The 27,926-nt window shown below is 43.7% G+C and overlaps 2 protein-coding genes and 1 long non-coding RNA gene across 3 annotated transcripts in view; 1 reads left to right on the top strand and 2 right to left on the bottom strand.

The window, feature by feature from the left end:
• Positions 1–584: 584 nt before the first annotated feature.
• On the bottom strand, positions 585–27,429 carry LOC118367235 (delta-type opioid receptor). Its single transcript, XM_035750447.2, has 3 exons — positions 26,866–27,429; positions 6,852–7,207; positions 585–6,761 (listed from the first exon to the last, which is right to left on the bottom strand). Exons 1-3 carry the CDS (start codon positions 27,102–27,104, stop codon positions 6,232–6,234), a joined length of 1,125 nt encoding a protein of 374 aa, XP_035606340.1. The 5' UTR covers positions 27,105–27,429; the 3' UTR covers positions 585–6,231.
• The window catches only part of LOC127915127 (uncharacterized), a 1,101,500-nt gene continuing 1,084,966 nt past the window's right edge, over positions 11,393–27,926 (top strand). Inside the window, exon 1 of the mRNA XM_052493995.1 lies at positions 11,393–11,466. The gene's annotated coding sequence lies outside the window, so the exon portion shown is untranslated. The remainder of the gene's footprint in view (positions 11,467–27,926) is intronic.
• On the bottom strand, positions 20,712–23,109 carry LOC127915133 (uncharacterized). Its single transcript, XR_008090264.1, has 2 exons — positions 22,473–23,109; positions 20,712–21,270 (listed from the first exon to the last, which is right to left on the bottom strand). It is a non-coding gene; the product is annotated as an uncharacterized LOC127915133 (long non-coding RNA).

Genomic DNA, 27,926 nt, shown 5'->3' with positions numbered 1-27,926 from the left:
CATACCCCACAAGACATGCCAACAGAGGTCTCTTTTCAGTCCCCAAGTCCAGAACAGACTATGGGAAGCATACAGTGTTAGATACAGTACTATTCCACATCAAGGAACTCATGCAAGCAGTAAAATTAGATAAAAACCCAGATACAAATACACCTTATGGAACACTGGGAACTGTGAAACAACACACATAGGCACAGACACATGCATACACACACACGATAAAATATGCACTATACACACATGTATACATGGATTTTGTGTTGTAGATATGTGGTAGTCGAGTCAGGGCCTGAGGGTATAATGCTTTTTAAAAAACTATATAACTTCCTTCATTTTGCTGGACCCCAATGCGGCAGCTAATCAGGATCCATAGTATATCAGAATACAAATAATCTTATACTCTCCACCAGGCACAGCCAAAAGAGTACTGGTCACCCTTCAGAGTCGGTTCCTCTCCAGTAGTTTTTCCTAGCCACTGTGCTTTTACATCTACATTGGGGTTTTAGACTGGGTTTCTGATGTAAAAAGGGCTTTATAAATACATGTAATTTATTGATTGAGTTGCATGTTAGTTGGTTATTTCCACAGAAATTATATAAATGTTAGGATTCAGCTCTGCCAACTCCTGCAAAACAAAGTTTTATAAAATGTCTTAAGTGCTGAAATTGTAAAATTATACTCCAACCTCTCACTTCAGTGAAATTGTACAATACACCATCACAAAATCCTCACATGCATGCTTCAAGAAACTCATAAATGGAAGAAACCAATAAATAAAGACACATAACGTATACTGTATGCATCACACACATTCAGTACTTCTAAAACACAATGCAGATATTTATTTATGTTAATGCTTCCCATTGTTAAATTAGCTGAGCATCTACTACAGCAAATAAATAAAAATCCAGATTCATTCTTTAAAACACAACAAAGAAATGTGTAATTTTAAATGAGGTAAAATAAATAGTTTTTTTTGTTTGCTGCCTCATTTTGCTGCCAAAAGCAACTGACAAGATGTATACATAGTAAGGCAATAATGTTACAATATTTAATTAAACTGCAAGACTTGCTACAGACTGCCCACTGGAAAAAAACTGGTTGAATCAATATTGTTTCCACATAATTTCAACCCAATGTGATGACGTTGAATCAACATGGAAAACTGATTGGATTTGCAAGAAGTCTTAAGGGCATTTAGTTTTTTTTTTTTTAACCCAAAATCGAAATAACTTTTTGTTGAATTCACTTTAGTTGAAAACTACATTTAACTAAGTGGCGTAGGACACATATAGCTGGGCTTCCCACAAGGTTCGAGCAAGGCCCAACAACCGCAAAAAATAACCCCCCAAAATATTTTCTTTCAGGATTGATCTTTTTTTCCATGTGGCAGAGATGTTTTTGTTGTTGTTGCTGTTTTAGAGGTCAGGGATTCTTGAAATAACAATAACAACAATCCACAACTATTTGTTTTAATATTAGCAACATTTGAAATATATATACAGTGCCGTTGGAAACTATTCAGACACCTTGATTTTTCCAAATTTTGTTAGGTTACAGCCTTATTCTAAAATTGAATAAATTGTGTTTTTCCCTAGTGGATTTACACACAATACCCCATAATGACAAAGCAAATACAGGTTTTTAGAATTGTTGCTCATTCATATAAAAATATTACATTTACATAAGTATTCAGGCCTTTTACTCAGTACTTTGTTAAAGCACCTTTGGCAGCAATTATAGCCTTGAGTCTTCTTGGGTTGGCTTGGCACACCTGTACTTGGAGAGTTTCTCCCATTCTTCTCTGCAGATCATTTCAAGCGCTGTCAGGTTAGATAGGGAGCGTTGCTGCAGAGCTATTTTTAGGTCTCTCCAGAGATATTAGAATGGGTTCAGGTCAGGGCTCTGGCTGGGCCACTCAAGGACATTCAGAATCTTGTCCAGAAGCCACTCCTGCACTGTCTTGGCTGTGTGCCACAGGTCGTTGTCCTGTGGGAAGTCTGAGTTCCTGAGCACTCTGGAGCAGGTTTTCATCAAGGATCTCTCTGTGCTTTCCTCCATTCATCTTTGCCTCATACCTGACTAGCCTCCTAGTCCCTGCCCCTGAAACACAGCCACACAGTATGATGCTGACCCCACCATGCTTCACTGTAGGGATGGTGCCAGAGTTGAACCTTTGTTTCATCAGACCAGAGAATCTTGTTGGTTAGGTGCCTTTTGGCAAACTCCAAGCGGGCTGTCTTGTGCCTTTTACTGAGGAGTGGCTTCCGTCTGACCACTCTACCATAAAGGCCTGATTGATGGAGTACTGCAGAGATGGTTGTCCTTTTTGAAAGTTATCCCATCTTCACAGAGGAACTCTCGAGCTCTGTCAGAGTGACCATCAGGTTCTTGGTCACCTCCCTGACCAAGGCCCTTCTCCCCCGATTTATCAGTTTCGCCAGACGGCCAGCTCTAGGAAGAGTCTTGGTGGTTCCAAACTTCTTCCATTTAGGAATGATGAATGACACCGGCCACTGTGTTCTTGTGGACCTTCAATGCTGCAGACATCTTTTGGTACCCTTCCCCAGATCTGTGCTCTTCGGACAATTCCTTTGACCTCATGGCTTGGTTTTTTGCTCTGACATGTCTCAACTGTGAGACCTTATATAGACAGGTGCCTTTCCAAATCATGTCCAATCAATTGAATTTACCACAAGTGGACTCCAATCAAGTTGTTGAAACATCTCAAGGATGATCAATGGAAACAGGACGCACCTGAGCTCAATGTCGAGTCTCTTAGCAAACGTTTTGAATACTTATACATTTCCTAGAATTTCTAAAAACCTGTTTTCACTTTGTCATTATGGGGTATTGTGTGTAGATCACTGCGATATAAACAAATATTTAATCAATTTTAGAATAAGGCTCTAACATAACAAAATGTGGAAAAAATCAAGGGGTCTGAATTCTTTCCGAAGGCACTATTTTTTATAGACCAAAGTATCAGCTATCACACCATCTAATGGAACAACCTCATTAAAAAAAAATCTTTCATAAAATGCAACTAACTGGATTAATTTAAACTCTGTCTGACACCATAAAAGGTATTTACTTTTTACAAGGATAGTGTAACAAGTGTTTAAAGACCTTAATTGTTTATAATTCTAATATTAGATTATTCAAATATTTAATACAAATTTCCAAAAGGTCTTTTTGTTTTGCTTTATAGCACTATTAAATGCTCCAGAGCTAGGTTTTTCTAGGTTTAGAAAGCAAACATAGCAGAGCAAATACTTCACATTTTTTAGCCATATGTTGCATAACAGTGATTACAATATTTGTTCAGAATATTGACAAAAATATTGATCTTAAAGGGGCTTAGCCATCTGTGACAGAGATGACAAGCCAATGACGGAGTTGACAACAGATTCTCAAAAACAGACATATTTTTGACTCTAAAAGTAAAATACAAACATTTGTAAGATATGGAAAATGATTCATTTGAAAATCCCCAATACAAACATACTCAATCTATCAGATCTTTCAGCAATCTGACAGAGTTGATGTTTTACAAAGATTACATTTTTCTTCTTCATTCAAGTGGTATACATAGCAGCAATTTAGTTTTTCCTCAGTTGCTTTGTCTCTAAAACCCAATTGCATGTAACATATTTAAACTAAAATTCATGTTATATTTTAATCTATCAGGCAGATGGAGTTGACAGTTTATGATTGTGACCATGGTGATTCCAATATTGTTTGTTAAATTTATAAAAAGTAGAGAACTTTACAGACCATGAGTGGTTTTGTTGCACATGAATATGGTATAGCTGACCATGCTCATTCCTGATTAATTTAGGATTTTGACAAATCTGATTAAGTTAAACACATCTCTGGACACATCATTCAGAAAGCAAAGTTTTGAGATAAATATTATTTAAAGTCACAGAGGGCTATTGCAAGAAACTGCATACGATAATTTTTCAGTTAATATCCATTATCGGCAGAGAACACTTTGCAGTTTTAAGCTAATTTCCTGTAATAAAAAATGAATAAAATCATGGCTTATGAAGTGTTCAAATGCTATCTGGGGGGCCCGACCTCAGGAGGTATGCTACACCAGGGATTGAACTGATGTCTGTGCCCAGTGAGGGGTAGCGTATTGGTCATTATGCAACAACACCAGGGAAAGGGAGATATCTAGTCAGTTGTACAACTGAATGCCTTCAACTGAAATGTGTCTTCCACATTCAACCCAACCCCTCTGAATCACCATTAATTAACATCCATGTCTTCGGCACCCGGGAAACAGTGGGTTAACTGCCTTGCTCAGGGGCAGAATGACAGATTTTTGGCCCTGGCCAATGCAACAACTGGATGTAATCTGGTTTTTAGGGATACAGCTATTTCAACTTTACAGTGCCTTGCAAAAGTATTCATCCCCCTTGGCATTTTTCCTATTTTGTTGCATTACAACCTGTAATTTAAATGGAATTCTATTTGGATTTCTGGCAATGGACATACACAAAATAGTCCAAATTGGTAAAGTGAAATGAAAAAAATTACGTGTTTCAAACAATTAAAAAAAAATAAAAAAACAGAAAAATGGTGAGTGCATATGTATTCGCCCCCTTTACTATGAAGCCCCCTAAATAAGATCTGGTGCAACCAGTTACCTTGAGAAGTGACATAATTAGTTAAATAAAGTCCACCTGTGTGCAATCTAAGTGTTACATGATCTCAGTATTGATATACACACACCTGTTCTGAAAGGCCCCAGGGTCTGCAACACCACTAAGCAAGCGGCACCACCAAGCAAGCGGCACCATAAAGACCAAGGAGCTCTCCAAACAGGTCAGGGATAACATTGTGGAGAAGTACAGATCAGGGCTGGGTTATAAAAAAATATATGAAACTTTGAACATCCCATGGAGCACCATTAAATCCATTCTTAATAAATGGAAAGAATATGGCACCACAACAAACCTGCCAAGAGAGGGCCGCCCACCAAAACTCACAGACCAGGCAAGGAGGGCATTTATCAGAGGCAACAAAGAGACCAAAGATAATCCTGAAGGAGCTGCAAGCTCCATAGCGGAGATTTGAGTATCTGGCCATAGGACCACTTTAAGCTGTTCACTCCACAGAGCTGGGCTTATGGAAGAGTGGCCAGAAAAAAGCCATTGCTTGAAGAAAAAAATAAGCAAACATGTTTGGTGTTCGCCAAAAGGCATGTGGGAGACTCCCCAAACATAAATTGAGCTTTTTGGCCATCAAGGAAAACACTATGTCTGGCACAAACCCAACACCTCTCATCACCTCGAGAACTCCAGCATGGTGGTATCAGCCTCATGCTGTGGGGATGTTTTTCATCGGCAGGGATTGGGAATCTGGTCAGAATTGAAGGAATGACGGATGGCGCTAAATACAGAGTGAAACCTGTTTCTGTTTTTTTGCGACTGGGACGGAGGTTCACCTTCCAGCAGGACAATGACCCTAAGCATACTGCTAAAGCAACACATGAGTGGTTTAAGGGGAAACATTTAAATGTCTTAGAATGGCCTAGTCAAAGCCCAGACCTCAATCTAATTTAGAATCTGTGGTATGACTTAAAGATTGCTGTACACCAGCGGAAACTATCCAACTTGAAGGAGCTGTGGCAGTTTTGCCTTGAAGAATGGGGGAAAATCCCGGTGGCTAGATGTGCCAAGCTTATAGAGACATACCCAAAGAGACTTGCAGCTGTAATTGCTGCAAAAGGTCGCTCTACAAAGTATCGACTTTGTGAGGGTGAATAGTTATGTACGCTCAAGTTCTGTTTTTTTTGTCTTACTTCTAGTTTGTTTCACAATAACAAATATTTTCCATCTTCAAAGTGGTAGGCATGTTGTGTAAAGCAAATGATACAAACCCCCCAAAAATCTATTTTAATTCCAGGTTGTAAGGCAAAAAAACAGGAAAAATGCCAAGGGGGTTGAATACTTTCGCAAGCCACTGTAGATTCCTTTCCACTGAAAGGGGAATTTATGCCTGCTATGTTAGGTTAGAGGAAGAGTAAATCTAGTTTTTGTCTGGATAGGCCAAAAAATGTGACATCACACTCTATGCAAATGTTGCAGTGGGTTTTGTGCTGTAGGTCTAAAGCCAGAGCTACTGTCAGAAATCTGTGGAGAACTGTGTGACATCAGTCTGTAAGTCGGCCTGGACTGTCCGTGAGCGGGAGTCTCCAGGACACTGCTCCATGCCTAGTCATACAGGCTTCCTCACCAACACTCTCGGGGGACACACGGTGGTGGGCTCTCGCGTGGAGTTGTGGGCTCTGGAGAAGCTGCTCTGGTCCATGTTGGGGCGGAAAGGCAGGCAGAAATCCCTAAAGCACCTCTTGAAGTTCGCGTCCAGGAAGGCATAGAGCAGGGGGTTGAGGCTGCTGTTCATGTAGCCCAGCGCGATGCACAGGTGCCAGCTGGCGATCACATAGGGGTTCGTGCTGTTGATCTGCACCATGGTCCTGAGGATGATAAAGATGTGGATGGGCGTCCAGCAAATTATGAAGACCGCCACCACCACCAGGACCATGTGGGTAATGCGCCGCAAATTTCGATCTTTCTCCTTTGAACCGGAGAGCAGCCGGACATTCTTCAGGCGGAGAATCATCAGGCCGTAGCAGATGGTGATGACCAGGGTTGGCACCACGAAGGCAAATATGAACACGCAAATCTTAGTCACCGTGTCCCAGTACCAGTCTGGCTGAGGAAACTGTAGCATGCAGCCAGTATTGCCTGAGGGATAAACAATCAAATGGTTAGCATATGGATATGTGGATGTTGGTGTCTGGAGCACATACGGTACAGCTCACATGGACTGCTCACCTTTGTCTGTCACCTTGGTAACCGCCATGACCATGATGGGCACTCCTATGGCAGAGGAGAGGATCCAGATGCACACGTTGATCATCTTGGCCTTGGCAGGTGTTCTAAAGTCCAGGGCCCTGACCGGGTGGCACACAGCGATGTAGCGGTCCACGCTCATCATGGTCAGGGTGAAGATACTGGTGAACATGTTGTAGTAGTCAATGGCGAGGATCACTTTACACAGGAACTCTCCAAAGGGCCAGGTGTTCATCAGGTACTTGGCACTCTGGAAGGGCAGAGTGCTGGTAGCCAAAGCATCGGCCAGGGCCAAGTTGAAGATGTAGATGTTAGTGGCTGTCTTCATTTTGGTGTATCTGGACAGAGAGAGGTCAATGCTGTTTATTAGCTTGTCAAATACTACAGATCTCAGAAGGCAAGTATTGCATGGCGGTGTAATTCAAATCAAATTTTATTTGTCACATGCGCCGAATGCAACAAGTGTAGACTTTACAGTGAAATGCTTACTTACAAGCCCTTAACCAACAGTGCAGTTCAAGAAGAGTTAAGAAAATATTTACCAAGTAGACTAAAATAAAAAGTAATAATAAAAGTAACACAATAAGAATAACAAGGCCATATACAGGGGGCACCGGTACCGAGTCAGTGTGCGAGGGTACAGTTTAGTTTAGGTAATTTGTACATGTCGGTGGGGGTGAAGTGACTATGCATTGATAATAAACAGCGAGTAGCAGCAGTGTACAAAAGGGAGGGGGGGCTCAATGTAAATTGTCTGGTGGCGATTTTATTAATTGTTTAGCAGTCTTATGCATTGGGGGTAGAAGCTGTTGAGTAGCCTTTTGGTCCTAGCCTTTTGGTACGCTCCGGTACCGCTTGCTGTGCTGTAGAGAAAATGACTTGGGTGACTGGAGTCTGACAATTTTATGGGCTTTCCTCTGACACCTCCTATTATATAGGTCCTGGATGGCAGAAAGCTTGGTCCCAGTGATGAACTGCGCCATTCACACTACTCTCTGTAGCGCCTTACGGTCAGATGTTGAGCAGCTTCCATACCAGGTGGTGATGCAACCGGTCAGGATGCTCTCGATGGTGCAGCTATATAACCTTTTGAGGATCTGGGGACCCATTTCTCCCTCAGTCTCCTGAGGGAGAAAAGGTTTTGTCGTGCCCTCTTCACGACTGTCTTGGTATGTTTGGACCATGATAGTTCGTTGGTGATGTGGAAACCAAGGAACTTGAAACTCAACCTGCTCCGCTACAGCCCCGTCGATGTTAATGTTGGTGTGTTCGGCCGAGCTTTTCCTGTAGTCCACGATCAGCTCCTTTGTCTTGCTCACTTCGAGGAAGAGGTTGTTGTCCTGGCACCACACTGCCAGGTCTCTGACCTCTCTATAGGGCGTCTCATCATTGTCGGTGATCAGGCCTACCACTGTTGTGTCGTCAGCAAACTTAATGATGGTGTTGGAGTCGTGTTTGGCCACGCAGTCGTACACACGCCTGAGGGGCCCCAGTGTTAAGGATCAGCGTGGCAGATGTGTTGTTGCCTACTCTTACCACCTGGGGGCGGCCCGTCAGGAAGTCCAGGATCCAGTTGTAGAGGGAGGTGTTTAGTCTCAGAGTTCTTAGCTTAGTGATGAGCTTTGTGGGTACTATGGTGTTGAACGCTGAGCTGTAGTCAATGAACAGCATTCTCTCATAGGTTTTCCTTTTGTCTGGAGAAAGGGCAGTGTGGAGTGTGATTGAGATTGCGTCATCTGTAGATCTGTTGGGGCGATATGCAAATTGGAGTGGGTCTAGTGTGTCCGGGAGGATACTGTTGATGTGAGCCATGACCCGCCTTTCAAAGCACTTCATGGCTACAGATGTGAGTGCTATGGGTCAGTAGTCATTAAGGCAGGTGACCTTAGTGTGGTGGTCTGCTTGAAACATGTAGGTGAGACAGACTCGGTCAGGGAGAGTTTGAAAATGTTAGTGAAAACACTTGACAGTTGGTCAGCGGATGCTTTGAGTACATGTCCTGGTAATCTGTCTGTCCCAGCGGCTTTGTGAATGTTGACCTGTTTAAAGGTTGATTGGTAATTCATATATACAAAATAAAAAACAGTACATCCTGTCAGCACGCCCACAAGCGTGCTGAATGACGCGTGGAAGAGAGCGAGGAACGAGATGGGAGAAACAATCCAGGCAATTTGCTCAGAGACCAGCGTAATAATGTAATGAAACAAGCAGGGAGCAGGTTTCAAACCCTCAACATTCTAGCCCGAAGTCCAGCACGCTATCGACTGTGCCCAAATGTATCAATTGGGGTTGGGCCGATTGTGACTAAAAACACTTTATTAATTTGAATCTTTAACATATTAAAAAGTATTATTATTCGTTTTTCACAAGTGTAGCAGGATGGCTATTAGCTGCAACAATAGACTATTCAACCTTTACCCCCCCCCGCAACTTGCAACAACCAATTTGTGTCTATCTACCTACACACGTATCTACCTAAACACGGTTAATGTTCTGAAAATGTTTTTATATGTACAGTGCCTTGCGAAAGTATTCGGCCCCCTTGAACTTTGCGACCTTTTGCCACATTTCAGGCTTCAAACATAAAGATATAAAAGTGTATTTTTTTGTGAAGAATCAACAACAAGTGGGACACAATCATGAAGTGGAACGACATTTATTGGATATTTCAAACTTTTTTAACAAATCAAAAACGGAAAAATTGGGCGTGCAAAATTACTCAGCCCGCTTAAGTTAATACTTTGTAGCGCCACCTTTTGCTGCGATTACAGCTGTAAGTCGCTTGGGGTATGTCTCTATCAGTTTTGCACATCGAGAGACTGAATTTTTCCCCCATTCCTCCTTGCAAAACAGCTAGCTAATCATTTTAGTCAATAAGATTCTTGCTACGTAAGCTTAACTTTCTGAACATTCGAGAAGTGTAGTCCACTTGTCATTCCAATCTCCTTGCATTAGCGTAGCCTCTTCTGTAGCCTGTCAACTATGTGTCTGGTCTATCCCTGTTCTCTCCTCTCTGCACAGACCATACAAACGCTCCACACCGCGTGGCCGCGGCCACCCTAATCTGGTGGTCCCAGCGCGCACGACCCACGTGGAGTTCCAGGTCTCCGGTAGCCTCTGGAACTGCCGATCTGCGGCCAACAAGGCAGAGTTCATCTCAGCCTATGCCTCCCTCCAGTCCCTCGACTTCTTGGCACTGACGGAAACATGGATCACCACAGATAACACTGCTACTCCTACTGCTCTCTCCTCGTCCGCCCACGTGTTCTCGCACACCCCGAGAGCTTCTGGTCAGCGGGGTGGTGGCACCGGGATCCTCATCTCTCCCAAGTGGTCTTTCTCTCTTTCTCCCCTTACCCATCTGTCTATCGCCTCCTTTGAATTCCATGCTGTCACAGTTACCAGCCCTTTCAAGCTTAACATCCTTATCATTTATCGCCCTCCAGGTTCCCTTGGAGAGTTCATCAATGAGCTTGATGCCTTGATAAGCTCCTTTCCTGAGGACGGCTCACCTCTCACAGTTCTGGGCGACTTTAACCTCCCCACGTCTACCTTTGACTCATTCCTCTCTGCCTCCTTCTTTCCACTCCTCTCCTCTTTTGACCTCACCCTCTCACCTTCCCCCCCTACTCACAAGGCAGGCAATACGCTTGACCTCATCCTTACTAGATGCTGTTCTTCCATTAACCTCATTGCAACTCCCCTCCAAGTCTCCGACCACTACGTTGTATCCTTTTCCCTCTCACTCTCATCCAACACTTCCCACACTGCCCCTACTCGGATGGTATCGCGCCGTCCCAACCTTCGCTCTCTCTCCCCCGCTACTCTCTCCTCTTCCATCCTATCATCTCTTCCCTCTGCTCAAACTTTCTCCAACCTATCTCCTGATTCTGCCTCCTCAACCCTCCTCTCCTCCCTTTCTGCATCCTTTGACTCTCTATGTCCCCTATCCTCCAGGCCGGCTCGGTCCTCCCCTCCCGCTCCGTGGCTCGACGACTCATTGCGAGCTCACAGAACAGGGCTCCGGGCAGCCGAGCGGAAATGGAGGAAAACTCGCCTCCCCTGCGGACCTGGCATCCTTTCACTCCCTCCTCTCTACATTTTCCTCCTCTGTCTCTGCTGCTAAAGCCACTTTCTACCATTCTAAATTCCAAGCATCTGCCTCTAACCCTAGGAAGCTCTTTGCCACCTTCTCCTCCCTCCTGAATCCTCCCCCCCCTCCTCCCTCTCTGCAGATGACTTCGTCAACCATTTTGAAAAGAAGGTCGACGACATCCGATCCTCGTTTGCTAAGTCAAACGACACCGCTGGTTCTGCTCACACTGCCCTACCCTATGCTCTGACCTCTTTCTCCCCTCTCTCTCCAGATGAAATCTCGCGTCTTGTGACGGCCGGCCGCCCAACAACCTGCCCGCTTGACCCTATCCCCTCCTCTCTTCTCCAGACCATTTCCGGAGACCTTCTCCCTTACCTCACCTCGCTCATCAACTCATCCCTGACCGCTGGCTACGTCCCTTCCGTCTTCAAGAGAGCGAGAGTTGCACCCCTTCTGAAAAAACCTACACTCGATCCCTCCGATGTCAACAACTACAGACCAGTATCCCTTCTCTCTTTTCTCTCCAAAACTCTTGAGCGTGCCGTCCTTGGCCAGCTCTACCGCTATCTCTCTCAGAATGACCTTCTTGATCCAAATCAGTCAGGTTTCAAGACTAGTCATTCAACTGACACTGCTCTTCTCTGTATCACGGAGGCGCTCCGCACTGCTAAAGCTAACTCTCTCTCCTCTGCTCTCATCCTTCTAGACCTATCGGCTGCCTTTGATACTGTGAACCATCAGATCCTCCTCTCCACCCTCTCTGAGTTGGGCATCTCCGGCGCGGCCCACGCTTGGATTGCGTCCTACCTGACAGGTCGCTCCTACCAGGTGGCATGGCGAGAATCTGTCTCCTCACCACACGCTCTCACCACTGGTGTCCCCCAGGGCTCTGTTCTAGGCCCTCTCTTATATTCTCGCTATACACCAAGTCACTTGGCTCTGTCATAACCTCACATGGTCTCTCCTATCATTGCTATGCAGACGACACACAATTAATCTTCTCCTTTCCCCCTTCTGATGACCAGGTGGCGAATCGCATCTCTGCATGTCTGGCAGACATATCAGTGTGGATGACGGATCACCACCTCAAGCTGAACCTCAGCAAGACAGAGCTCCTCTTCCTCCCGGGGAAGGACTGCCCGTTCCATGATCTCGCCATCACGGTTGACAACTCCATTGTGTCCTCCTCCCAGAGCGCTAAGAACCTTGGCGTGATCCTGGACAACACCCTGTCGTTCTCAACTAACATCAAGGCGGTGTCCCGTTCCTGTAGGTTCATGCTCTACAACATCCGCAGAGTACGACCCTGCCTCACACAGGAAGCGGCGCAGGTCCTAATCCAGGCACTTGTCATCTCCCGTCTTGATTACTGCAACTCACTGTTGGCTGGGCTCCCTGCCTGTGCCATTAAACCCCTACAACTCATCCAGAACGCCGCAGCCCGTCTGGTGTTCAACCTTCCCAAGTTCTCTCACGTCACCCCGCTCCTCCGCTCTCTCCACTGGCTTCCAGTTGAAGCTCGCATCCGCTACAAGACCATGGTGCTTGCCTACGGAGCTGTGAGGGGAACGGCACCTCAGTACCTCCAGGCTCTGATCAGGCCCTACACCCAAACAAGGGCACTGCGTTCATCCACCTCTGGCCTGCTCGCCTCCCTACCACTGAGGAAGTACAGTTCCCGCTCAGCCCAGTCAAAACTGTTCGCTGCTCTGGCCCCCCAATGGTGGAACAAACTCCCTCACAACGCCAGGACAGCGGAGTCAATCACCACCTTCCGGAGACACCTGAAACCCCACCTCTTCAAGGAATACCTAGGATAGGGTAAGTAATCCTTCTCACCCCCCCCCCCTAAAAAGATTTAGATGCACTATTGTAAAGTGGCTGTTCCACTGGATGTCATAAGGTGTATGCACCAATTTGTAAGTCGCTCTGGATGAGAGCGTCTGCTAAATGACTTAAATGTAAATGTAAATGTAGAGCTCAGTGAGGTTTGATGGAGAGCCTTTGTGAACAGCAGTTTTCAGTTCTTTCCACAGATTCTCGATTGGATTCAGGTTTGGACTTTGACTTGGCCATTCTAACACCTGGATATGTTTATTTTTGAACCATTCCATTGTAGATTTTGCTTTATGTTTTGGATCACTGTCTTGTTGGAAGACAAATCTCCGTCCCTGTCTCAGGTCTTTTGCAGACTCCATCAGGTTTTCTTCCAGAATGGTCCTGTATTTGGCTCCATCCATCTTCCCATCAATTTTAACCATCTTCCCTGTCCCTGCTGAAGAAAAGCAGGCCCAAACCATGATGCTGCCACCACCATGTTTGACAGTGGGGATGGTGTGTTCAGGGTGATGAGCTGAGTTGCTTTTACGCCAAACATAACGTTTTGCATTGTTGCCAAAAAGTTCAATTTTGGTTTCATCTGACCAGAGCACCTTCTTCCACATGTTTGGTGTGTCTCCCAGGTGGCAAACTTTAAACGACACTTTTTATGGATATCTTTAAGAAATGGCTTTCTTCTTGCCACTCTTCCATAAAGGCCAGATTTGTGCAATATACGACTGATTGTTGTCCTATGGACAGAGTCTCCCACCTCAGCTGTAGATCTCTGCAGTTCATCCAGAGTGATCATGGGCCTCTTGGCTCCATCTCTGATCAGTCTTCTCCTTGTATGAGCTGAAAGTTTAGAGGGACGGCCAGGTCTTGGTAGATTTGCAGTGGTCTGATACTCCTTCCATTTCAATATTATCGCTTGCACAGTGCTCCTTGGGATGTTTAAAGCGTGGGAAATCTTTTTGTATCCAAATCCGGCTTTAAACTTCTTCACAACAGTATCTCGGACCTGCCTGGTGTGTTCCTTGTTCTTCATGATGCTCTCTGCGCTTTTAACGGACCTCTGAGACTATCACAGTGCAGGTGCATTTATACGGAGACTTGATTACACACAGGTAGATTGTACTTATCATCATTAGTCATTTAGGTCAACATTGGATCATTCAGAGATCCTCACTGAACTTCTGGAGAGAGTTTGCTGCACTGAAAGTAAAGGGGCTGAATAATTTTGCACGCCCAATTTTTCAGTTTTTGATTTGTTAAAAAAGTTTGAAATATCCAATAAATGTTGTTCCACTTCATGATTGTGTCCCACTTGTTGTTGATTCTTCACAAAAAAATACAGTTTTATATCTTTATGTTTCAAGCCTGAAATGTGGCAAAAGGTCGCAAAGTTCAAGGGGGCCGAATACTTTCGCAAGGCACTGTATATATATGTGTGTAAGTTATGGCTCCCGAGTGGTGCAGCGGTCTACAGTCCCTGGTTCGAATTCAGGCTGTATCAAATCTGACCGTGATTGGGAGTGCCATAGGGCAGCGCACAATTGGCCCAACGTCATCCGGGATAGGCCTTCATTAAAAATATGAATTTGTTCTTACCTGACTTGCCTTTGAACCTTTATTTAACATGTAAAAAAACAACAACTGGCGGCAACTGCAGCGCAACTTGCAATGTATTCGATGCTTAAGTAGTCTAAAGTGTTACATGTCTAACTCAAAACAGCATTTCTTCAACATTTTTATGCTTTCGTTAATCTTCTTGATCTTCTAACTTTTTTTCTGTAGCATTTTGAGCAAATTGCTCAAGGGCCACGGTTCATTCGTCTGTGAAGATGAAGTTATTGAATGTCTCGCCAGCTTTAATCCATGCCTGGGCCTGCAGGATGCAAAGTTCTTTGTTTGTCAGACTAATCATTGGAATCATTGACTCACTCACGCGTTGAAAAGGGCGAGGAATGAGATGGAGTCACAGTCCATGCCAGGCACACCTGTGAGCTCTGGAACACCATCTCTGACAGGCAGAGTCAACATACGTGGCAGGTTCACCCTGACATTTCCATTCCTCTTCTGACAACAGAACTTGAACAACTGTTCACCAGGCACAGCAAGTGCTGCTGTGTAACCGAAGAGACACCACGAAGTTGACACAGAATACATAGCTTTCCCGCTGCGGACGTCTATTTCAGCAATGTTTCGCGCTGCTCTGAGACAAGCATGGAGCAATGAAAATGTTCAAATGTTCCATGGTATTCTTAAGATATGTGTTGATTGAATAAATAAATAAATAAATAAATAATAAATAAATCATTCTAAATATCAAACTGACTATTTACAAATTAATGAGAATGTCTCACCCCATGTTCAAGAATCTCCAAAATATCATTACTTTAAAAAAAAAATGCGATTGATTTAGAATTATATAAATGCCCCTTAGATATTAATACAGTCCGGAGAGTTGCGGAGAGTCATGTCATTGAACAAAAATATTTGTAGATATACTGTTAAAAATGGTGTAGGTCTTATTTATGTAAAGAGCATATTGTATTTAGAAGCAAAAGCCTACAACTATTTTAGCACCATTTTGCACTGCTCTGAGACAAGCATGGGTACTCAAGCCTACTCCTTCCTCCCCATGTGGGAATTTGAACTATGGTCTCTCATCCGCATGACACAGGGATTCTTTAGCTAAATAGCCCAGTACTGTACTGCCGACTGCCATGTTGTACAGCGACAAATTTTCCATTCCAGCAAGTACCAGTCAAAAGTTTGGACACACCTACTCATTCCAGGATTTTTCTATATTTTTACTATTTTCTACATTATAGAATTATAGTGAAGACATCACAACTATGAAATAACACATATGGAATCAGTTAAGAACAAATTCTTATTTACAAGGTTAGCCCACTCCTTCCTCCCCAACGGGGTTTTGAAACCAGTCTCCCGTGTGCTCTACTCTGTAGTACAAACATGGCATGCTCTCCCTTATGTAAGGAATTAGGGACTTTCCCATGTTTACTACAGTATGTATTGTAGACTGCACAGTAGCCTAATAAACAAATAAACACATTTTGTTAATAAAATAATGATAAAAAAATACTCTTTCAAAATGCAGATGTTGATTTAGTTATGGATCCATAATGAATTACTATGGAAATAAATATCACTGATTTACAGAAATATTGGAACAAAGTTGTCTAGATAAGGCAAACAATTTAGAATCGTCCAATCCTGTAGCCTACTCCCAACAGTCATGTTGTACAGTCATTTCATCCTAACAGAAAACCTGAGAGTAAAATGTTTTCATTTTTCTCTGAAAAGAAACACCATAATATTAATCTAATTAATTAAGCCAAATTTCTTAAAATCAATCCCATATATTAATGTTATTACAAAAAAAGGTTTTAAATTCTCAGGTAATGCCAATACGGAATACTATCAAATGCTTCTCAAAGATGCCGTCTGGTGGTCAAACTAGCAATAACTAGCAATAAACAGCAAAAATGGCTGAAGCCGATGACTGAGGTGGTGTACTCCTCAATGCCCTTGGATGAATCCCGGAACACATTCCAGTCTGTGCTAGCAAAACAGTCCTGTAGTGTAGCATCTGCATCATCTTAACACTTCCATATTGAGCGTGTCACTGGTACCTCCTGCTTTAGTTCTTGCTTGTAAGCAGGAATCAGGAGGACAGAATTATGGTGATATTTGACAAATGGAGAGCGGGGGAGAGCTTTGTATGCATCTCTGTGTGTCAAGTAAAGGTCATCTAGGATTTTTTTCTCTGGTTGCAAGTGACATGCTGGTGAAATTAGGTAAAACTGATTTAAGTTTGACTGCATTAAAGTCCCCGTCCGCTAGGAGCGCCGCTTCTGGGTGAACATTTTCTTCTGTGCTTATGGCCTTATAGAGTTGGTTGAGAGCAGTCTTTAGTGCCAGCTTCGCTCTGTGGTGGTAAATAGACTGCTATGAATAATATAGATGAGAACTCTCTTGGTAGATAGTGTGGTCTACAGCTTATCATAAGGTACTCTACCTCAGGTGAGCAATACCTCGAGACTTCTTTAATATTAGACATTGAGCACCAGCTGTTATCGACAAATAGACAAATATCGTCTTACCAGAGGTAGCGTCTCTGTTCTGCCAGTGCATGGAAAATCCCGCTAGCTCTATATTGTCCGTATTGTCATTCAGCTATGTCTTAATGTCCCGTTGGTAGGATAATCTTAATCATAGATCATCAATTTTATTTTCCAATGACTGCACGTTAGCAAGAAGAACGGATGGCAGTGGGAGTTCTCATTCGCCTACGGATTCTCAGAAGGCTGCCTGATCTGCAGCACCTCCCAGTTTTGACCTTTGCCTGTTTTTCTGGACTCCCATTTTCTTGCCTATCCCTTTTGGATTGTTAACCTCTTGAAGCTAGGGGGCACTATTTTTATGTTATGTTTCTCATGACCTGTTGCTAGAATATGCATATAATTGACAGATTAGGATAGAAAACACTCTAAAGTTTCCAAAACTGTAAAAATATTGTCTGTGGGTATAACAGAACTGATATTGCAGGCGAAAGCCTGAGGATAATCCAATCAGGAATAGCCTCTTATTGTGAAATGTCTGTGTTCCTACGCGTGCCTGTCCTCCATTTAAAGGAATATCAACCAGATGCCTTTTTCTGTGGCTTCCCTAAGGTGTCAACAGTCTTTAGACATAGTTTCAGGCTTTTATTTTGAAAAATGAGTGTGAAGGATCACATGGATAGGTGGAGAGGTGGGGGCTCTCAGAGTGAGTTGGTGCGCAATTGAGTAAACAGGCCATTGTTCCTCCCGCTGTTATGGAAAAAGCTACACACTCGGTTGATATATTATCAAATATATATTTTAAAAAACTACCTGAGGAATGATTATAAAAAACTTTGACATGTTTCTGTGGATATTATGAAGACTATTTGGAATTTCCGTCTGCGTTGTCGTGACCGCTCTTTCCTGTGGATTTCTGAACATAACACGACAAACGTCGGTATTTTGGGTATAAAAATAATCTTTATGGAACAAAAGGAACATTTGCTGTGTAACTGGGAGTCTCGTGGGTGAAAACATCCTAAGGTCATCAAAGGTAAACAGTTAATTTGATTGATTTTCTGATTTTCGTGACCAAGCTTCCTGATGCTAAGTGTACATAATGCTATGCTAGGCTATTGATAAACTTACACAAACGCTTGGATTGCTTTCGCTGTAAAGCATAATTTCAAAATCTGAGACATCAGGGTGATTAACAAAAGGCTAAGCTGTGTTTCAAAATATTGCACTTGTGATTTCATGAATATGAATATTTTCTAGTAATATTATTTGACTGACGGAAATTATCCAGCTACAGGGATTGGTAGCGTCAAGAAGTTAATAAACATCTTGGACTAACCACCTGCCTCCTGTGTCTGGATTCCTGTCCCGTCTGTGCATTGGCAAAGAGCCCTCGCCAACTACCTACCGATAAGCTCAAGCATTTACCTACGTTACTAGCCTTTTCCCTGCCTGTACTGTTGCCTTTTTGGACCACATGTGTATGACCTTCTGCCTGCCCCTGGACCCAACTACCTGCCTCCTCCTGTGGTCCCTGACAAATAAACACCTATTGCGACCTGCACTTGAAACCAGCTCTCTGTCTCCCATCGTGTTCATTACAGGTTATGTTTTAGTTAAAATAACAAACTGAGTGTTGCCAGTGTTCAGCTGCATACTCTGATGATTGGTCTGAAGCCAAATCCAAACTGGCTTCCCTTGACACTTTTATTTGGTGCGCCATTTGGTGCGCCAGGACAATTCACAACTGAGGTTACTCTGTTTAGCTCAATGCTGAGTTGCTGTTTTTTTTGTTTTTTTTTATCAAGTTAGGCCAAATGCTTGCTGCCTTCCATTGCATTCAATGTTACGGGCAGCAACAATGTCAGATGCTTTCTGACCAGACAGCATCTGATATACACTGCTCAAAAAAATAAAGGGAACACTAAAATAACACATCCTAGATCTGAATGAATTAAATATTCTTATTAAATACTTTTTTCTTTACATAGTTGAATGTGCTAACAACAAAATCACACAAAAATGATCAATGGAAATCAAATGTATCAACCCATGGAGGTCTGGATTTGGAGTCACACTCAAAATTAAAGTGAAAAACCACACTACAGGCTGCCTGTATGACCTCCCTACAACGCCTGGGCATGCTCCTGATGAGGTGGCGGATGGTCTCCTGAGGGATCTCCTCCCAGACCTGGACTAAAGCATCCGCCAACTCCTGGACAGTCTGTGGTGCATCTGTTGGTGGATGGAGCGAGACATGATGTCCCAGATGTGCTCAATTGGATTCAGGTCTGGGGAACGGGCGGGCCAGTCCATAGCATCAATGCCTTCCTCTTGCAGGAACTGCTGACACACTCCAGCCACATGAGGTCTAGCATTGTCTTGCATTAGGAGGAACCCAGGGCCAACCGCACCAGCATATGGTCTCACAAGGGGTCTGAGGATCTCATCTCGGCCCCCCAAAGAAATGCCACCCCACACCATGACTGACCCACCGCCAAATCGGTCATGCTGGAGGATGTTGCAGGCAGCAGAACGTTCTCCACGGCATCTCCAGACTCTGTCACGTCTGTCACGTGCTCAGTGTGAACCTGCTTTCATCTGTGAAGAGCACAGGGCACCAGTGGCAAATTTGCCAATCTTGGTGTTCTCTGGCAAATGCCAAACGTCCTGCACGGTGTTGGGCTGCAAGCACAACCCCAACCCGTGGACGTCGGGCCCTCATACCACCCTCGTAGAGTCTGTTTCTGACCGAGTTCATTAGAACGTGCGTTGAAGATGTCGTTCCCATAGCAACGATTCAAACATTCCCAAACCAGAAACCGTGGATTGATGGCAGCATTCACGTGAAACTGAAAGCGCGAACCACTGCTTTTAATCAGGGCAAGGTGACCGGAAACATGACCGAATACAAACAGTGTAGCTACTCCCTCCGCAAGACAATCATACAAGCTAAGCATATGTAGAGACAAAGTAGAATCGTAATTCAACGGCTCAGACACAAGAGGTATGTGGCAGGGTCTACAGTCAATCACGGATTACAAAAAGAAAACCAGCCCAGTCACGGACCAGGATGTCTTGCTCACAGGCAGACTAAATAACTTTTTTGCCCGCTTTGAGGACAATACAGTGCCACTGACATGGCCCGCAACCAAAACATGCGGACTCTCCTTCACTGCAGCCGAGGTGAGTAAAACATTTAAACGTGTTAACCCTCGCAAGGCTGCAGGCCCAGACGGCATCCCCAGCCGCGCCCTCAGAGCATGCGCAGACCAGCTGGCTGGTGTGTTTACGGACATATTCAATCAATCTTTATCCAAGTCTGCTGTTCCAACATGCTTCATTGTTCCTGTTCCCAAGAGAGCTAAGGTAACTGAGCTAAATGACTACCGCCCCGTAGCACTCACTTCCGTCATCATGAAGTGCTTTGAGAGACTAGTCATGGACCATATCACCTCCACCCTACCTGACACTCTAGACCAGAGGTGGGCAAACTTTTTGACTCGCGGGCCACAATGGGTTCTAAAATTTGACAGAGGGGCCGGGCCAGGAGCATTTGGAGGGAGTGTTTGGGCCGGATATACTAAAGCATTAAATGTAGTGTGTGCAAACCTCATAGCACAGTAAGAACACTACAACCCAATTTATTAACTGTCTTTCAAATGTGAAAAATAGCCCTTATCAGTTAATAAATTTGTCTCAAGGAATATGCAAGATATGGCATTTACATACTATTTCGCAGATACTGGGAGGAGGAAATGTAAATAGATTAAAATAACATACGCACTGTGATTTATCAAGATTGCGTCTGTTTTTAATAAGTTTCAATCGAAGGTGCAAAGTTAAAGAAATCAACATTTATTGAAAAATGGAATCACTTTCAACATTCAAAACATATTATTACACAACGAAATACTCAAGCTCAATAATATCTACTTGTGTTAAACTCCGCAAAATCATGGATGGATTGTCCTGACCGCGCGCTCTACAAACTCGCCACGGACGCCCTCGCCTTCACGCGCAAACAGTACACGTGTATCGTTGCCAAGCACACAGACATAGGCTGTATTAAATATCCTACCTGCAGCTGAAAATTTAAATTTAAATTAAGAGCGATGTGCGGCGTGTTAATTAAGCTACTGTACCGCTGCTGTGCGTAAATGCGCATTGCTCTTAAATAAAAGACGCACTTCCAAACTTTCCATATGCATTTTTTCATAACACAGCAGAAAAACTCACCATTTCAGTGGGAACAGTGTTGTTGGTCTCCCTTTTTTGCCAGTGCATCAAAGTCTGGAGTTAGTTTTGTTGTGGCAATTCTCAGGACAGATCTGAGGTGTTGGTCAGTTAACTTGGATCTGTGATGGGCTTTGTTGATTTTCATGACGCTAAACGTCTGCTCACACAAGTAGGTCGAGCCAAACAACACCAGCATCTTCTGCGCCGTCCTCCGGAGGTTTGGAAACGCGGTCTCGTTAAGTGAAGCGTAAAAGTCATTCAGTTTAAGAGACTTGAACTTCTCCTTTGAGACGGAGTCAGACTGAAGATCAATCAGTTCCAATTGCAGCTCCTGCGGTTTTCAAAATCACAGAACCGACGGCAAAATTCTCTGTGCAGATCGTCCAGTGATTTGCAGTATTTCTTCGCATTTCGGGCGGCCTCTTTCTGCACGGCTAGTGTGGGGAAATGTGCGAAAGATTTGTTTGACATTTGCCTGGAGAATAAAACCAGCTTGGATTTGAAGGCTCTCACATTTGTGTACATGTCGTGCGCAAACTGATCTTTCCCCTGTAGCTTCACGTTCAGCTCATTCATGTGTGAAAATATGTCCACAGCAAACGCAAAGTCACAAAGCCAGTTTGTGTCGCTCAGCTCGGGAATTCATCGGATTTCCCCATTAAATTAAAAATGAGCGAATCTCATCTTTGAGCTCCCAGACTCGTTGAAACACTTTCCCCAAACTTAACCAGCGGACGCGAGAGTGGTAAAGTAGGTCCTGGTGATCCGCATTAGTTTCTTCCAGGAACGTAATGAACTGACGATGATTAAGTCCCCTTGCTCGTATGAAGTTGACAAGTTTTACAACTGGATCCACGACGTGATTAAGCTGCAATACAGACTTACACAGAGACTCCTGATGAATGATGCAGTGAAGTAAAATAACATCCTGGTCAGGGTTTTCTTTCACTTTATCCTGGATTCTTTTCAGCAGCCCGATGTTTTTTCCAGTTAAATTTGGCGATCCATCCGTGGTGACATTGGCAAGTTTACTCCAAGGTAGCTTCATTCTCTCGATGACAGCAGACACCTGTTCATATAAGTCCTCTCCTCGCGTTTTCCCTTTCAGTGATTCCATGCTCAAAAGCTCCTCCGTTATCTCAAAACTGTCGTTAATCCCTCGGATAAAAATTAGGAGCTGAGCAGTGTCTTTTATGTCGTTACTTTCGTCCAGTGCTAGTGAATATAACTTAAAGGACTCCGCCTTTTTGTTTAACTCGCTGACTATATCTTCGTCAATCAGTTCCACGCGGCGAGTCACTGTCCTGCGTGCTAAGCTGATTTTTTCAAACTTGGCTTTGCTCTCCGGACACAAGAGACCTGCTGTCTCTACCATGCACTCTTTCAAAAACTCGCCTTCGGAGAAAGGCTTGCTAGCCTTTGCTAATTTGAATGCCAGCAAATAACTTGCCTTGGTACTTGACTCTTGAATTGCAGTTTGTCGGTGAAAAAAGTTCTGTTGACTCTGTAAATTAGCTGCCAACCTCTGAGCAGTAGCCGCCCGTTCTTGTGTTGACTGCTTGCTAGCATAGTTTGCATGCTTCGTGGCAAAGTGACGGCTGATATTGTACTCTTTGAAAACCGCAACAGCTTCTTGGCATATCAGACATACAGCCGTTGATCGGACTTCAGTGAAGAAGTATTTTGTTGTCCACTCCTTATTAAACACTCGGCATTCGCTGTCCACTTTCCTTCTCTTTGGTCCGCTCATTTTCACAGAAGGGCTTAATGGTGACGTGAAACGAAGTGAAAATTAAAGTGAAATAAAGAGAAATACGTGCCACTCCAACAACGGTCAATGTGTTTTGAGTGCGCCATCTATTGGGGAAACGTGGGCATTGCAGGGAAAGGGGAAAAAAGGAGGTTTTTACTATAATTTGGACAAGTTCGGCGGGCCGGATTAAAAAGCCTAACGGGCCGTATGTGGCCCGCGGGCCGTAGTTTGCCCATGTCTGCTCTAGACCCACTCCAATTTGCTTACCGCCCAAATAGGTCCACAGACGATGCAATCTCAACCACACTGCACACACCCTAACCCATCTGGACAAGAGGAATACCTATGTGAGAATGCTGTTCATCGACTACAGCTCAGCATTTAACACCATAGTACCCTCCAAACTCATCATCAAGCTCGAGACCCTGGGTCTCGACCCCGCCCTGTGCAACTGGGTACTGGACTTCCTGACGGGCCGCCCCCAGGTAGTGAGGGTAGGTAACAACATCTCCACCCCGCTGATCCTCAACACTGGGGCCCCACAAGGGTGCGTTCTGAGCCCTCTCCTGTACTCCTTGTTCACCCACGACTGCGTGGACACGCAACTCAATCATCAAGTTTGCGGACGACACAACAGTGGTAGGCTTGATTACCAACAACGACGAGACGGCCTACAGGGAGGAGGTGAGGGCGCCCTCGGAGTGTGGTGTCAGGAAAATAACCTCACACTCAACGTCATCAAAACTAAGGAGATGATTGTGGACTTCAGGAAACAGCAGAGGGAACACCCCCCTATCCACATCGATGGGACAGTAGTGGAGAGGGTAGTAAGTTTTAAGTTCCTCGGCGTACACATCACAGACAAACTGAATTGGTCCACCCACACAGACAGCATCGTGAAGAAGGCGCAGCAGCGCCACTTCAACCTCAGGAGGCTGAAGAAATTCGGCTTGTCACCAAAAGCACTCACAAACTTCTACAGATGCACAATGGAGAGCATCCTGTCAGGCTGTATCACCGCCTGGTACGGCAACTGCTCCACCCACAACCGTAAGGCTCTCCAGAGGGTAGTGAGGTCTGCACAACGCATCACCGGGGGCAAACTACCTGCCCTCCAGGACACCAACACCACCTGATGTCACAGGAAGGCCATAAAGATCATCAAGGACAACAACCACCCGAGCCACTGCCTGTTCACCCCGCTATCATCCAGAAAGCGAGGTCAGTACAGGTGCATCAAAGCTGGGACCGAGAGACAGAAGCTGTTTTTCAATCTCAAGGCCATCAGACTGTTCAACAGCCACCACTAACATTGAGTGGCTGCTGCCAACAAACTGACTCAACTCCAGCCACTTTAATAATGGGAATTGATGGGAATCACTAGCCACTTTAAACAATGCTACTTAATATAATGTTTACATAACCTACATTATTCATGCCATATGTATACATATATACTGTACTCTATATCATCTACTGCATCTTTATGTAATACATGTATCACTAGCCACTTTAAACTATGCCACTTTGTTTACATACCCTACATTACTCATCTCATATGTATATACTGTACTCGATACCATCTACTGCATCTTGCCTATGCCGTTCTGTACCATCACTTATTCATATATCTTTATGTACATATTCTTTATTCTTTATCCCTTTACACTTGTGTGTATAAGGTAGTAGTTTTGGAATTGTTAGTTAGATTACTCTTTGGTTATTACTGCATTGTCGGAACTAGAAGCACAAGCATTTCGCTACCCTCGCATTAACATCTGCTAACCATGTGTATGTGACAAATCAATTTGATTGACTGTTTGAGCAGACACATGCACATTTGTGGCCTGCTGGAGGTCATTTTGCAGGGCTCTGGCAGTGCTCCTCCTGCTCCTCCTTGCACAAAGGCGGAGGTAGCGGTCCTGCTGCTGGGTTGTTGCCCTCCTAAGGCCTCCGCCACGTCTCCTGATGTACTGGCCCGTCTCCTGGTAGCGCCTCCATGCTCTGGACACTACGCTGACAGACACAGCAAACCTTCTTGCCTGGATGAGCTGCACTACCTGAGCCACTTGTGTGGGTTGTAGACTCCGTCTCATGCTACCACTAGAGTGAAAGCACCGCCAGCATTCAAAAGTGACCAAAACATCAGCTAGGAAGCATAGGAACTGAGAAGTGGTCTGTGGTCACAACCTGCAGAACCACTCCTTTTTTGGGGGTGTCTTGCTAATTGCCTATAATTTCCACCTGTTGTCTATTCCATTTGCACAACAGCATGTGAAATTTATTGTCAATCAGTGTTGCTTCCTAAGTGGACAGTGTGATTGACTTGGAGTTACATTGTGTTGTTTAAGTGTTCCCTTTATTTTTTTGAGCAGTGTATAAGCTACACATACGGAGACAGAGGGGCGCTGTTTCGTTTGCTCAAATGCTTTCTCCGGTGAGATGCGTTTATGAAACACAGAGAGATGAAAGATCAATAATTTAGTATGTTTTTTTTTTCTTGGTAGTGTTTTTGGGGGGGAAGCCTGGCTTCCCTTGGCATCCATGAATACACACCACTGGTGGTAGGGGGATCAAGACATGGGCTGTGTCTGAAAACATTACCAGCCATCAAATCCTTGCTTCCTCATTCCTCCATCCTTGATGAAACAGTTCGTAATTATAGTTTTTTTCTGACTCAGCCCATGTCATCACACTAATTGCCTCCTCTGACCTAACCAGATAAGATGGAGTTATCTCAAACAAGTTTACTCAACAGCCTTGAATTTGGTGATTAGAACTTGGGTGCCATTTATTCATTGATCTAAGGCCCTAGTGCAGCCAGAAGCGAAGTCAATACCTCAAATCAGAGCTGAGGTCTATAGAGAGTACAGTTCCAGGTTCATAGGCTAATGTATCATCGCTACCGTAAAAATCACAGTTCACATTTTGCAATTTGACATAATATTCTGCAACAAGCGAGCCGAGCATGTAATAAGCATCACATAAAAGCAACATGAGTTTAGTTTGCTATATTATGTATTAAACATGTATGATGAGATTGACAAGACTTAGACAATTTTTGCTTGTGAAATTGTTATAAATGTTTATGTAAATGTAATTAATTTAAATCGTTCCTACATGTCTTTGTGTCACTTACAGCCAGGAAGAGCTTTACAATTTACAGTGGTGTAAGGTAACTAAGTAAAACTACTTTAAAGTACTACTTAAGTAGTTATTTGGGGTATCTATGTTTTACTTTTATTCCTATAAAACATTTTTTTTATACTCCCATACAATTTCCCTGACAGCCATAAGTACTTGTTGTATTTCGAATGCTCAGGAAGGACAGCAATATGGTCCAATTCACACAACTATTAATAGAATGCATTGTCACCCCAACTGCCTGGTGGACTCACTAAACTCAATCACCGTGCTTGTAAATTATGTCTGAGTGTGCCCCTGGCTGTCCATAAATGTAAATAAGTGAATTGTTGCATCTGGTTTGCTTAATATAAGGAATTTGATGTACCACATTTATTTGTACCTGCTACTTATTAACCAGTATGACAATTCAGTACTTTTCCCACCACTGTACTTTAAGTAAATAAAAAAATGATACTTTTAGACTTTTACTCAAGTATTTTTTTACTGGGTACTTTCACTTTCACTTAATTAAGGTATCTATACTTTATTCAAATATGACAATTGAGTACTTTTTCCACTACTGCAATTTAACTGCTTGATGCTAGAGCTTGGTGGATGGTAGGGCATGAGTGGGGTGGGTTTGTTGTCTTCTTTTCTCACTATGCACCTGTGGCACTACATAGCCTATCCGAAATAATGTGAGTTAGCTGGAGGATGCAAATGCCTCTGATTATATAATAAACTACATCAGTTCACTTGTGGTGATATTCAACATTAAAATTCAATCACTTCACAGTGGAAAACGGACATAAGAGTACTTGTTTTAGTTATTTCCATTAGGGTCACCAAAAGAGCTACAGTAGGCTTTCTTACCTCACCACTCCATACATAACGAGAATGTTTCCAAGCAGTCCAACAATGCATATAATAGAGTAGAGAGCAGTTATAGATACTGCGATTATAATACTTGTGGTGTCCTTCGAAGAACCCTTCCCGGTTTCATTGCCTCTTGATGGCAGCCCTGTAGAATCCTCAGGCAATGTGGCAATGAAAGGGATCACAGAATACAGGTCGGCTAAATCAGCCGCAGACAGGGTAGGAAACTCCATCATATTCAGGTGCAAGTAGATAAAACGTTGTTATAGTCAAGGTCAGTGTTGCCTTTTCCTTTCCTGTAGTGCAGATGCTTGCGGACTCCCCAAATGCAGATTTTGTTGAGCGCACGAGAGCAGACGAGGAACGTGTGAAAGCACTGATCAGACCTCATTCAATTGTGATCACTGACATCTCAGGCTCTGGCGTAGGTATGGAAAGATGTTCTGAAAGACAGGAATCCGATCCTATCCCTGTACGAGGTACGCGCAATGCAACGGGGTGGTGACGGCTGGGGCAAGTGCAATCTACTTCCCTTGGCGAGGACACACTGGTGCGAAGCAAGACAAGGGTAGGTGTGTGTGCTTTGCTCTTAAATTGCTCTCTAATTTTCTAATTGACATTAGCCTAATGCGCAAGTTAATGGGCATCGAGACGACAGCCTGCACGATAGCCTACCCTAATGGCTAATGTCTATTAGGCTGGTTGCTAAAATGAAAATAATGCCGTAAAATATTACATATTCTTTTCAGGTCCACCTAGTTTTCAAAAAAATGAATGGCTTAGTTTCTACAACAATTTCTAAACAACATATTGCTTCGGGGCACTTATGACAGCAATAACATTTAATTTGATATATATATATATATATTTAAAACTTATATTCCACTACATTCATAAAGGAAATATGTACTTTTTACTCCCATTGGTCATTCCAGAATTGGAGGACATTTTCTGTCCCACCCATGAAATTTCAAATAATCCATGCCCAAAATACTAAAACATGCACTTGTTGTGTATATTATACTTGTCCTGTGACAAAATGTAAATATAGTTGCAGA

The sequence above is a fragment of the Oncorhynchus keta genome, chromosome 34, assembly GCF_023373465.1.
Source record: "Oncorhynchus keta strain PuntledgeMale-10-30-2019 chromosome 34, Oket_V2, whole genome shotgun sequence".
Classification (NCBI taxonomy): domain Eukaryota; kingdom Metazoa; phylum Chordata; class Actinopteri; order Salmoniformes; family Salmonidae; genus Oncorhynchus; species Oncorhynchus keta.
This window is presented reverse-complemented; position numbering and strand designations above follow the sequence as displayed.